This window comes from Lepidochelys kempii, chromosome 1, assembly GCF_965140285.1.
Source record: "Lepidochelys kempii isolate rLepKem1 chromosome 1, rLepKem1.hap1, whole genome shotgun sequence".
Lineage (NCBI taxonomy): Eukaryota > Metazoa > Chordata > Testudines > Cheloniidae > Lepidochelys > Lepidochelys kempii.
Genome location: NC_136380.1, coordinates 311,224,689 through 311,236,908, shown reverse-complemented (window position 1 = coordinate 311,236,908; position 12,220 = coordinate 311,224,689). Strand labels below are relative to the sequence as shown.

Sequence of the window (12,220 nt, the reverse complement as noted above, 5' to 3'; positions counted from 1 at the left end):
CTTTTGAGCAAAAGGCACAACTCTGGGCTTGCAATATTTTGGGTGGCTGTCCGACTTAACAGTGAACTTCACTGACATGCACAATTGTTGCCAAAGAATACCAAAGTCATAGAAGGCTAAGCCATAATATCTTTCTCCTAAAGCTTTACAGTATGAATAAAAAGGATGATTGCTGTGTTTGACTTCTTTAGATCTAAATAAAAAAGAGAACTGTTTTATTATTTTTGGAGCACTTAACAGTAGGACCACGATTTAAAATGTACAATATTATATTTTCAAGCCAAATACATGAAAGGTGGTTTGAGTCAAGAGTTATCATACAAATGAAACAGGGAACATTTTTGTTTTCATCATACATCTAATTTCCATATATATGCTTTTTAAAATAAATCAGCATTTTAAACATGATCTCTTTTATCTTCTTCAAGAGAGAACCCACTAAGAAAACTCTGCTCGTAGTAGACATCAAAAACACTTTTTTACCAGGTTGAACTGTACATATTACTCACCTAAAATCCAATCCAGGAGGTTCTGGGTTGCACAATGACTATCATCTCCTTCTTCATGCTCTTAGAATATCAAGACACAATGTTAAGTAAAAACAGAAAAAAAACATTGAGTTTTACAGACCACATTTTTTTAAAAAAGGGTTCCCATAAAAGGCCTATTTACAGCAAATATCAAATGTTTTGAGTACATATAACAATACTACATAATTCTCAATCTAGCCAAAAAGTCTAAAGAATTAATGTACAAGTTTTAAATGACTGTTTTAAATTTAGGCTAAATTTAGCCCCTTTCCATAAAGATCATATTCTTTATATAGGATATAGTCCTTTAGAACTGGTGGAAGAGGAAGCTTCGCCATTGATGCTTGTCTCCATAGTCTCCTTAGTCCCATCAGTTTACGTATTTTGAGGCGGCACAAATGTTTTAATGGACGAGGATTCTCTGAAAAATAGTGAGGGAAACACATCAGGGGAAAAAAACAGGCGATTAATTTGGCAGTTGTGTCTCAGACTTAGAATCTCAAAACATGTGCTCTAATGAAATTCACTTCAGAAGTCTACCAGCTGAGGACTCTCCTGTTCCTGTTACTTTTAATAAAATACAGTTTTAATTTACTCCCAAATAAATGCACCACCAATAAAATTTAACTGGAGCAACAGTGACATCCAGTGGCCAGTTTTAGTGTACTTCTGTGTTATTTTCATATTGGATGCTCATTAAGTGTTTTTTCCCCCTGTTTTTAATTGACAAGCCTGTTTATGCTAGCTAAATTCTAAATGGTGATTTTATGTGCTACTAACATCTTATAATCGGCACTTTTCCTTTAAAATGATGGTAACACCATGGTCTCAATTTCTCAAATGTGGGCATCTGAATAGCATATCCAAACCCTTCATTTGGATGCTTAGATCAACACACCAATTAGCACAATAAATGGTGACTAAATACATGATCTGTGTACTCAATCCTGAAAGGTGCTAAGCACCTTCAATTCCCACTGACTCAGGGTATGTCTACACTGGAAACTTCAAAGCGCTGCCACGGGTACGCTCCCGCAGCAGCGCTTTGAAGTGCATGTGTGGTTGCACACCGCGTGCGCCTGGTAATCCACCTCCATGAGAGGATTAGCTCCGAGCGCTGGGCGTGCAGCTTCCAGCACTTTGAGCCTGTCTACATAGCGCTTTAAAGCGCTCAGACTTGCTGTGCTCGGGGGGGGGGGGGGGGTGATTTTTCAAAAATCCAAGAAAGTAATTATTTTGCTCACCAATATAAAATACAAAAGCAAAAATAAAGACAGCATCAGCTTTAGTTCTGAAAAAATTGCCCTTTATCCCTTGATATTACAATCTCCACATTATTCAGACAGAATTTTGTATTTATTACCCTAATAGAAAGAGAACTGCTTTGGTGAAGGTTTATAAAAGCATAAACATAGACAAACATATTTTCCATAGTTCAATAAATTAAAATGTATTAAACAGATCTTCATTTCAAACAATGCCAGTTTGTGTGGACATACATATAGATATATTTTTAAAATAAATGTAGATGTGCAATAGACTAAGAGCTCTACTGCAATATAGCATATAAATATATATTTAGGCATGGTACACATACCCTTAGGAAATTGTTATAAGACATCTTCCTATACATATCTAATGGAAACTTTTCAGAATTTAATTGCAGCTGCTTTAAAGTGGCACTGAGATAAATATAATAAATTAATTCCTTGCCTGTGTTACTAATAAACTAATGAAACTGCGCAATTTTTTAAAATGTAGGACTAAAATGTCCCTTACACATAAGCATATACCCTACATAGCCTATGTAAGGGACAGGAAACGTTGTGAATTCATAGTTATGAGGTGAAATCCTACGTACGTTTATGCTTCAGCTGGGAGGCGTGATTCCCAGCTCAGGCAGACAGACTTATGCTAGCTAGAGCACAGCTAGCACAAGTCTATCCCTGCTACCAGCTGCAATACAGACATACCCACTGAAGTCAATGACAAAACTCCCATTGACTTCAATAGGGCCAGGATGTCACTCATGGTGTTTCTGCCAGATCGATCTATCAGGAGGGTGGGATTTCCAAAGGGTCGGGGTTCCTTCCACCCAGAACTAGAAAGGGCTTCCTGAGGATTCTTTCCTAAGATCTTGGCAGATCTTGAATGATGGACCCAGAGCAATCTGCATGAAGTTCCAGTGCCCCCTCACTGCCTTTAGGCCCCTCCCAGTCTCCAGGATTCCCAAATTGCTGCTGCTCCTGAACCCTCTCGGTCCTGGGGTTAATATTGTGGTGGAATGTCCCATCTAGTTTGTAAGCCTTTTAAAACACAGATATACACAGCAACCTGTGAGAGGTTCAACTAAAATGCTAAAAATGACACCCCAATAATGCACATCGTGTAAATCAAATTTAGGACATTATGGCATACTAAAGGCCAATATTTTACAGTGGACGTGCTCCACACTCTTTCTCATGTTGCTCTCTGAAGAGCTGTTAGGTGAGGGAGGGAGTAGAACAATGAAAGCGTGGGCAAATGCCCCTCAGTAAAGGGTCAGCATGTCAGAGGATTGCACAGTGATGGGTGCGTTAGAAATACATATGTCAGTGTAGGGTGAGATTCTGCCACCACTACTTGCCTGGGGTACCTTACTCTCCAATTGAAATAAATGGGGCTTCCCACAGAACAAGTTACTACTCAGTGGAGCAGATCCTTAGCTAGTATAAATTATCTTACTGCAATTATGTCAATGGAACTCTGATGACTGATTCTACATGAGGATCTGCCCCAATCTGAGACAGGGTGTCAGGAACTGGCCCTTAGACCAGGTGATTCAAACAGAACATATCAGAATTAAATATAGTCTGGTAATTATAGTAATTTTTTACAAAACGTTAGTACCAGATCAAATAATTAAACAAATGTTAGACATTTACCTAATATCTGACGTACCTCTGGCCATTCTTCCTGTGCTTCTAGGACACACTTTAGTTTTGAGCACAAAGGCACATAATCCATATAGTCTATCAAAATGCGAATCACATGTCCAACTAAATGTTTCAACCAAGGAACTGTAAGAAAGGCACAGAACTGAAAGGAAAAACACAGATTACTTTTAAAATTCACCCAGGGAAATACCAAAATGATGCAATTTTAAAGAATTTATTTACAGAAATATGGTGTAAGAAATAGTCTTGTACTTAAACCCCATGGGGATATATTGGATCACCAAAAAGTTATCTCCAGCCATCGCTAACTTCTGATTCTTTGGTTGGTTGGTCTGATTCTTTGGTTGGTTGGTCTGATGGTTTGAACAGAAACCTGAAGGCCACTTTTCATTATGCCAAAGATGACAATATCTTGATAACTTCCTCTATTGTTTTATTCCACTTTGGTTTTAGGAATAGGGTTAAACAGCTTTCTCTAAAAAGTACAGTTTCATTACATGTATGCTGAGCATTATTGCTCAAACAATAATCTCAAACTCAGGGGAAAACCTGGAGAACAGTAACTCTTAGGCCTTTATCATTTTTATCTACTACTAATTCTACATTTTTTCATCTATACTTTGAACTAAAATTTGCTTGAATATATCCCTGAAAAATGAGTTTGGGGGGAGACTCAAAAGAGCCTATGAAATTACTGGCACCCTTCGAAATCTTTGATCGTAAAGCATCCAAAGTATAAAATCCTCAAACCGTATCTTGTGTTACCTGTGTTACTAATAACAACTTGTCAGTATCTTGTGCAGGCTAATTGTGTGGGAATGCCTGCTGCTAACAGAATGCTAAAAGGCATCCTGCTCCCATTGAAGAAAATGGGAGTTTCATCATTGACTTCAGTGGAAGAGGGATTGGAATCAAATACAATTATATTTTTTCTTTTAAACCCACCATTTTATACAAAAGATATACATTTTCCAAGAATTGTATCTCATAAGTACTGTGTTTAATTGTACAGACGCTCTCCGACGTATGCAATCGTTCCATTCCGGAACGCCTTGCTAACTCGAATTTTGCGTAAATCAGAAACGTATACCCGACCATTACACAACCCTCCCACCCCCAAAAACCCCTCCTATTTCTAGCTTACGGAACTTTTTCCATAAGTGCAGATTTCTGTAAGTTAGGTCTTGTGTAACCCGGGGAGCGTCTGTACTGACACTGCTTTATAGTAATGCTTTGCTCTTACATAACTACAGGAACTTTAATCTGAGGATTAAAAAGCACTATCCAAGCATTAATAAAGCCTCACAGCCCCCTTGTGACAGGCAGATATTATTATTCCCTCTATCTATAGGGGGAAACTGAAGTACAGACAGGTTAATTCCTAAATTTTGATTTTCCCCCCTAACTTTGTGTTCCTTAGTTATTGGGATACCCAGGTCCTGATTTTTAGAAGTGCTGAGCATCCACAGCTCTCATTTGATTTCAATCAAAGTTTGGGATTGTCACTGGCTCTGAACATCTGGACATCTCAAGCTGGGCACCAAAAATATGGACATTTCATAAATTTGGTCCAACATCTCAATCCTGCAAACACTTACACATACGTATAACTTTATTTGTCTGAGTAAATTTGTTGATTTAGATAGGTTTACCATACAAGTAGATATCACGTGCTTAAGAGTTTGCAGGATCATGTCCTAAGTGATTTAACCCAAAATGTATGGGCAAATAATTGGCTGAGTTGGGAATAGAACCCACTTTCCTGCCTTCCAGCTCCCTCCTTTAATTGCTAGTCAATATTTCCTTCCTACAACCTCTAACTCAGTTTCAGAATTAAAACTATTCTATATGTATCATTTTCTCTATCCCAGAATAAAACTGAACAAAGATTATTTGGTGAGGGGGTGTAAATAAGTATGTTGAGATCGAGAAATCTTAATTCTGCATTAAAATATGAAATAAATTTAAAGCAAGGTTACACTGAAGAGAAAAATGAAGAGACGAAAATGAGGAATATGCTTACTGGAGTATCTTTTACTACACAAGATGTCCATCCTGGTAACACCTCCTCTTCTGGAAGTGACCACACAAAAGAACTTCCAAAGATGTTGCCATGCATACAATCAAAACACCTCTCTGCATTATATCCATGATTCAGCAACAGCCTTAGCATTACCTCATCATTCAAAGCATACTGAATGGCACTGGGGAAATGGGTGTCATTCACGAGCATGAAGTAGCAATTGACATTTGCTCCATAGGATAGAAGCAACCGTACGATTTCATGGTTACCAGCTCTCACTGCTACCAGAAGACAATTTAGAGGATCCTCGTTTGGGTCTGCACCAGCTTTGAGTAACACTTCTGTGCAGAGAATGTCATTGTTAGAAACAGCAAAATAGAGTGCCGTTTTCCTTTCATCATCGTAGTTTTCAGAAATGTGTTCAGCCAGAAGAGTATTGACATCAAAATCGTTTTCAATTAGGAGTTCTAGACACTGCACATTCTGACCATCTGCTGCTGAGTGAATGGGGCTTAACCCACTTCTCTGGATTGCAATCTTGGATGTAACTGGAATTAGATATTTCAGTGACCTAAAAAGATAATGAAGAAAATTTTCATCTGGCTCAAATCCACCCAGGCATCAACTCCTTCCCCACCCTGCAGCTAAAATCCACCCGGGCATAAACCCCTTCCCCAACCTCATGAAAACACATCCAGTTGTGACTTTCTACTACCCAATTAAACATTTCACCCGAGAAGCCAGATTCTGCCCTCGTTTACTCTTGAACAACCCCAACAGATAAATTTCTGTCCTGACTTATACCACATGGAACCTTTTTGAATTAAATGGAGTTGTACAAAATGTAAATTAGCACCTAATGTCTCAATTACTTTCTTTTAGTTCTGCTAAGTTTTGTTTTTTGTTTTGTATTTCCTATAGTATATGCTGAAGCCACATTTAAGATTTAATTAAAACTAATTTAATGTACGTACTTGTCAAATATGAATGATCTTTAAATTTGGATTTTTCAGTTCAGTCCTTTAATGTGACATAATACTAGTTGCAGTATTATAAGGGAGAATTTGAAGCCTACAGTTATACTCACAGATAATGTCCTTCATAAGCAGCTTTGTGTATAGGGAGCTGTCCTGCCCTATTAGGCACGTTACCACTTCCTCCATATTCCAGAAGAAGAGCAATACAGTCTGGATTACCTCCTCCAGCTGCTTCAAACAGTACTGATGCACCATCATCGGCTAAAGCATGAACATCACCACCTGGTGGAAGGATATAAAGGTAATAGGTTTCAGAGTAACAGCCGTGTTAGTCTGTATTCGCTAAAAGAAAAGGAGTACTTGTGGCACCTTAGAGACTAACCAATTTATTTGAGCATAAGCTTTCGTGAGCCATAGCTCACTTCATCGGATGTATACTGTGGAAAGTTTAGAAGATCTTATTATATACACACAAAGCATGAAAAAAATACCTCCTCCCACCCCACTCTCCTGCTGGTAATAGCTTATCTAAAGTGATCACTCTCCTTACAATGTGTATGATAATCAAGTTGGGCCATTTCCAGCACAAATCCAGGTTTTCTCACACCCCCCCCCCCCCCCACCACACACACAAACTCACTCTCCTGCTGGTAATAGCTTATCTAAAGTGACCACTCTCCTTACAGTGTGTATGATAATCAAGGTGGGCCATTTACAACACAAATCCAGGTTTTCTCACACACACCCACCCCCCCGCCCCACAAACTCACTCTCCTGCTGTAATAGCTTATCCAAAGTGACCACTCTCCTTACATTGTGTATGTTAATCAAGGTGGGCCATTTCCAGCACAAATCCAGGGTTTAACAAGAACGTCTGGGGGGGGGTGGGGGTAGGAAAAAACAAGGGGAAATAGGCTACCTTGCATAATGACTAAGCCACTCCCAGTCTCTATTCAAGCCTAAGTTAATTGTATCCAATTTGCAAATGAATTCCAATTCAGCAGTTTCTCGCTGGAGTCTGGATTTGAAGTTTTTTTGTTGTAAAATAGTGACTTTCATGTCTGTAATCGCGTGACCAGAGAGATTGAAGTGTTCTCCGACTGGTTTATGAATGTTATAATTCTTGACATCTGATTTGTGTCCATTTACTCTTTTACGTAGAGACTGTCCAGTTTGACCAATGTACATGGCAGAGGGGCATTGCTGGCACATGATCGCATATATCACATTGGTGGATGTGCAGGTGAACGAGCCTCTGATAGTTTGGCCGATGTTGTTAGGCCCTGTGATGGTGTCCCCTGAATAGATATGTGGGCACAGTTGGCAACGGGCTTTGTTGCAAGGATAGGTTCCTGGGTTAGTGGTTCTGTTGTGTGGTATGTGGTTGCTGGTGAGTATTTGCTTCAGGTTGGGGGACTGTCTGTAGGCAAGGACTGGCCTGTCTCCCAAGATTTGTGAGAGTGTTGTGTCATCCTTCAGGATAGGTTGTAGAATTCCACCATGATTTCAACAATTTCTATCCCACCATCAACCTCAGCCTGGTCCAGTCCACACAAGAGATCCACTTCCTGGACGCTACAGTGCTAATAAACGATGGTCACATAAACACCACCCTATACCAGAAACCTACTGACCGCTATTCCTACCTACATGCCTCCAGCTTTCACCCTGACCACACCACACGATCCATCGTCTACAGCCAAGCTCTGCGATACAACCGCATTTGCTCCAACCCCTCAGACAGAGACAGACACCTACAAGATCTCTATCAAGCATTCTTACAACTACAATACCCACCTGCGGAAGTGAAGAAACAGATTGATAGAGCCAGAAGAGTTCCCAGAAGTCACCTACTACAGGACAGGCCTAACAAAGAAAATAATAGAACGCCACTAGCCGTCACTTTCAGCCCCCAACTAAAACCCCTCCAACACATTATTAAGGATCTACAACCTATCCTGAAGGATGACCCAACACTCTCACAAATCTTGGGAGACAGGCCAGTCCTTGCCTACAGACAGCCCCCCAACCTGAAGCAAATACTCACCAGCAACCACATACCACACAACAGAACCACTAACCCAGGAACCTATCCTTGCAACAAAGCCCGTTGCCAACTGTGCCCACATATCTATTCAGGGGACACCATCATAGGGCCTAATAACATCAGCCACACTATCAGAGGCTCGTTCACCTGCACATCCACCAATGTGATATATGCCATCATGTGCCAGCAATGCCCCTCTGCCATGTACATTGGTCAAACTGGACAGTCTCTACGTAAAAGAGTAAATGGACACAAATCAGATGTCAAGAATTATAACATTCATAAACCAGTCGGAGAACACTTCAATCTCTCTGGTCACGCGATTACAGACATGAAAGTCGCTATTTTACAACAAAAAACTTCAAATCCAGACTCCAGCGAGAAACTGCTGAATTGAAATTCATTTGCAAATTGGATACAATTAACTTAGGCTTGAATAGAGACTGGGAGTGGCTTAGTCATTATGCAAGGTAGCCTATTTCCCCTTGTTTTTTCCTACCCCCCCCCCCCCAGACGTTCTTGTTAAACCCTGGATTTGTGCTGGAAATGGCCCACCTTGATTATCATACACAATGTAAGGAGAGTGGTCACTTTGGATAAGCTATTACAGCAGGAGAGTGAGTTTGTGTGTGTGTGTGGGGAGGGGGGGGGTTGAGAAAACCTGGATTTGTGTTGGAAATGTCCCACCTTGATTATCATACACATTGTAAGGAGAGTGGTCACTTTAGATAAGCTATTACCAGCAGGAGAGTGGGGTGGGAGGAGGTATTTTTTTCATGCTTTGTGTGTATATAATAAGATCTTCTAAACTTTCCACAGTATACATCCGATGAAGTGAGCTGTAGCTCACGAAAGCTTATGCTCAAATAAATTGGTTAGTCTCTAAGGTGCCACAAGTACTCCTTTTCATAAAGGTAATAGTTAAGTCCAAAGGAACTTGGAAGATATATCTTGTCTTTAAAATATCCTGAATTTCTTTTCTCTTCATGTTCAGTTATTAAAATTGTACCTCTAAGAAAAGAACAGAAAAGTTTATAGTAACCAGTTTAAAAATTAAATGTAAAATTCAGCCATCATAGATACAAACAGATATATATTGGGAAAATGGAGAGAAATCACTTGAGTGACATTTGCTTTGAGTTGAGATTCTTAATTGAGGATTTGCAGTATTCTGAAATCCTTTCAAACATGCTTAATCTCAGATCTGCATGTTGCTACTTTAAAAAAAAATTGGTGTAGGAGGAGTAGTCCAATCTTGTCACTTCTAACATATATATATTACATCATTGTAAACCTTTTGTTTTCTTCCAGTGGAACAAAAACATTCCCATGTGACATTCCCTTCCTCCACAAAAAATCCAATCTTGGGAAAAAAACATGTTCAGTTACAGTAAAACCTCAGAGTTACAAACACCTTGCGAATGGAGGTTGTTTGTAACTCTGAAATGTTCGTAACGCTGAACAAAATGTTATAGTGGTTCTTTCAAAAGTTTACAGATGAACATTGACTTAATACAGCTTTGAAACTTTACTATGCAAAATGGTGTTTTCCCTTTATTTTTTTAGTGGTTTATGTTTAACACAGTACAGTACAGTGTGTTTGTTTTGTTTTGTTTTTGTCTCTGCTGTGCCTGATTGTGTGTTTCCAGTTCTAAATGAGGTGTGTGGTTGACTGGTCAGTTTGTAACTCGTAACTCTACGGTAAATATTGTAACTCTGAGGTTCTACAGTAAATATTCCCTTCTGAGACTTGGAAGCAGGGCCCAGCAAGGTAGCTGGAAATAATTTTTTTTTCTTTTTTGCAGTTACATCTTCTGAGGTAAAGATTTCAATGTTAACTTTAGCTTTTAAGAGTCTTATATGAATTGAGATAATCCCTAAAGTGCTTTGGTTCCATAAACCAAAGAGTGAGGGTCATGTTTTCCCATTCTCTGTCTGTTCAGTCATAAACCTTGTAATCTGAGTTAAAAGCTTGAGATTTGGCATAGTTATAGGCAGGCTACTTTGCAATATGGAACAATTGCGGCAGCGCATCCTAGTGGCTATGGATGGAATTAAAAATATAAGTATATACTACACAGTTTTCTCTTATTTGCTTATCCAGTATTAATCTACCTATTGAGTCACTGGTATAGGGTATTTGTGCTGGACCAAATAAACTAACTCTGATGGCTCTCATTCTACACTCGCTACATGTGTTCCTTACACACAGAATCCCCCCAGTGATGTATCAACTATTCTGCTTTGGAGTTTGTTGGACATTAGACAAAGCACACCAGCATGTTAATGCTTTGATTAATACAAATACAGTGGGATTCACTGAGAATCCTGGTGGTATTTAGGTGCTGGATATTTACAAGGCCTGAAATATGTCAAAAAAGACTCATTCAATAGTTTGAAAAGGCAACCTTCTGCACTAAGGGAAAAAGCACATTAATGTGAATAAGCAAAAAGTATGCAATTAATTTTCTTTTACAAAAGAAGGTCAGGCACTGGTATTTGCTTGAATATGTGGAAAGACATTTAAACAGGACAGTGATCGGCAATGGTAGTGTAGAAGGACTGAAGCACAGGGTCAGCAGTAAAGGAGGAAGGTTGTGGGTAAATATATTGATAGAACGCAACTTAAGACATGTACATCTGACATTTTCCTTACTTTCTGTTTGCCTAGTTTATTTAGTTTGTTAGTTTTACATGTCTATATATGTGTTTGTATAGCATTTCCCTCAATGGTGCTATACAAACATGTAGCAAAGATTATTTCAAAGCACACCTTACAGTACTAAAAAATGACTACATTATTCTCATACTTGTCCACAGCATACAACTCTTAGCTTAAAAAAATGAGAGCCTGCCATGGCTTTAACTGTCAGTTTGCTGAAATAAGAGAGCACAAAATCAGACCACCTTTAGTACTAAGAGTTCCAAAAGACAAAAGAACTGTATGATGCTGCCATAGTTTAAATTCTGTTGCCAGGATAAGCAAAGGCATTTCAAGATTTTAACATAATCTCAGGGCAGCTGGAGACAATGGAAAGGCTGTATGTTGTCTGAGATGTCTGTTGATCAAGTCTGCTGAAAAAAATTGCATGGGAGAAGAGATGCGAGCCTGTAATTGGCAATCTTCCTGGGAACAGGAAAGTCTACCAGGATGTAGATCAGAATAAAACAACTGTTTCTTCTAATAGAGCAGAGGAGCCAAGTGAAGAGTTGTGCTGTATATTTGGGGAACAGGTGCTTGGCTCACCAGGGGGAAGGGCACAAGCCACACATAGCAGTGCAGCCAGAGAACACTGATATGTAAATTGCTGCACACGATAAGCATGAAGATACCACTCAGCATGGCTTTCATGGAATCAAGGGGAGCACAACAGGCATGGATGATATGGATCTAACAACTAGAAAATATTCAAACAATGGAAATATGGTTGAATATTGGGAAATACTTTGGGTGGTCTGCAGTACATGAAATTGCAAATAATAATAATAATAACAATTAATAGTTAATAACAAGGTGCACTGACTACAAAGGCCTTACCCATTTTCTGTGCCTTTCCCATCTCGTTTTGGCTACAAGATGTAAGCAAATGGCATCGAAACATACATTCCCAATGGTAAGAGATGTATCTGCCGTGTTGGCCTCAACATCAGACTATATTCCTGATTGTCCGTGTCATGGGTCCTGGTAAACTGCCTTGCTAAGACCC

General features: G+C 39.3%; 1 protein-coding gene across 1 annotated transcript in view; it reads right to left on the bottom strand.

The window, feature by feature from the left end:
• Nucleotides 1–778: 778 nt before the first annotated feature.
• ASB15 (ankyrin repeat and SOCS box containing 15) overlaps nt 779–12,220 on the bottom strand; it is a 35,101-nt gene continuing 23,659 nt past the window's right edge. Inside the window, exons 7-10 of the mRNA XM_073331705.1 lie at nt 6,577–6,748; nt 5,490–6,060; nt 3,455–3,608; nt 779–951 (exon numbers count right to left, since the gene is read on the bottom strand). Of these exons, the coding sequence (XP_073187806.1) occupies nt 779–951; nt 3,455–3,608; nt 5,490–6,060; nt 6,577–6,748 (1,070 nt within the window). The remainder of the gene's footprint in view (nt 952–3,454; nt 3,609–5,489; nt 6,061–6,576; nt 6,749–12,220) is intronic.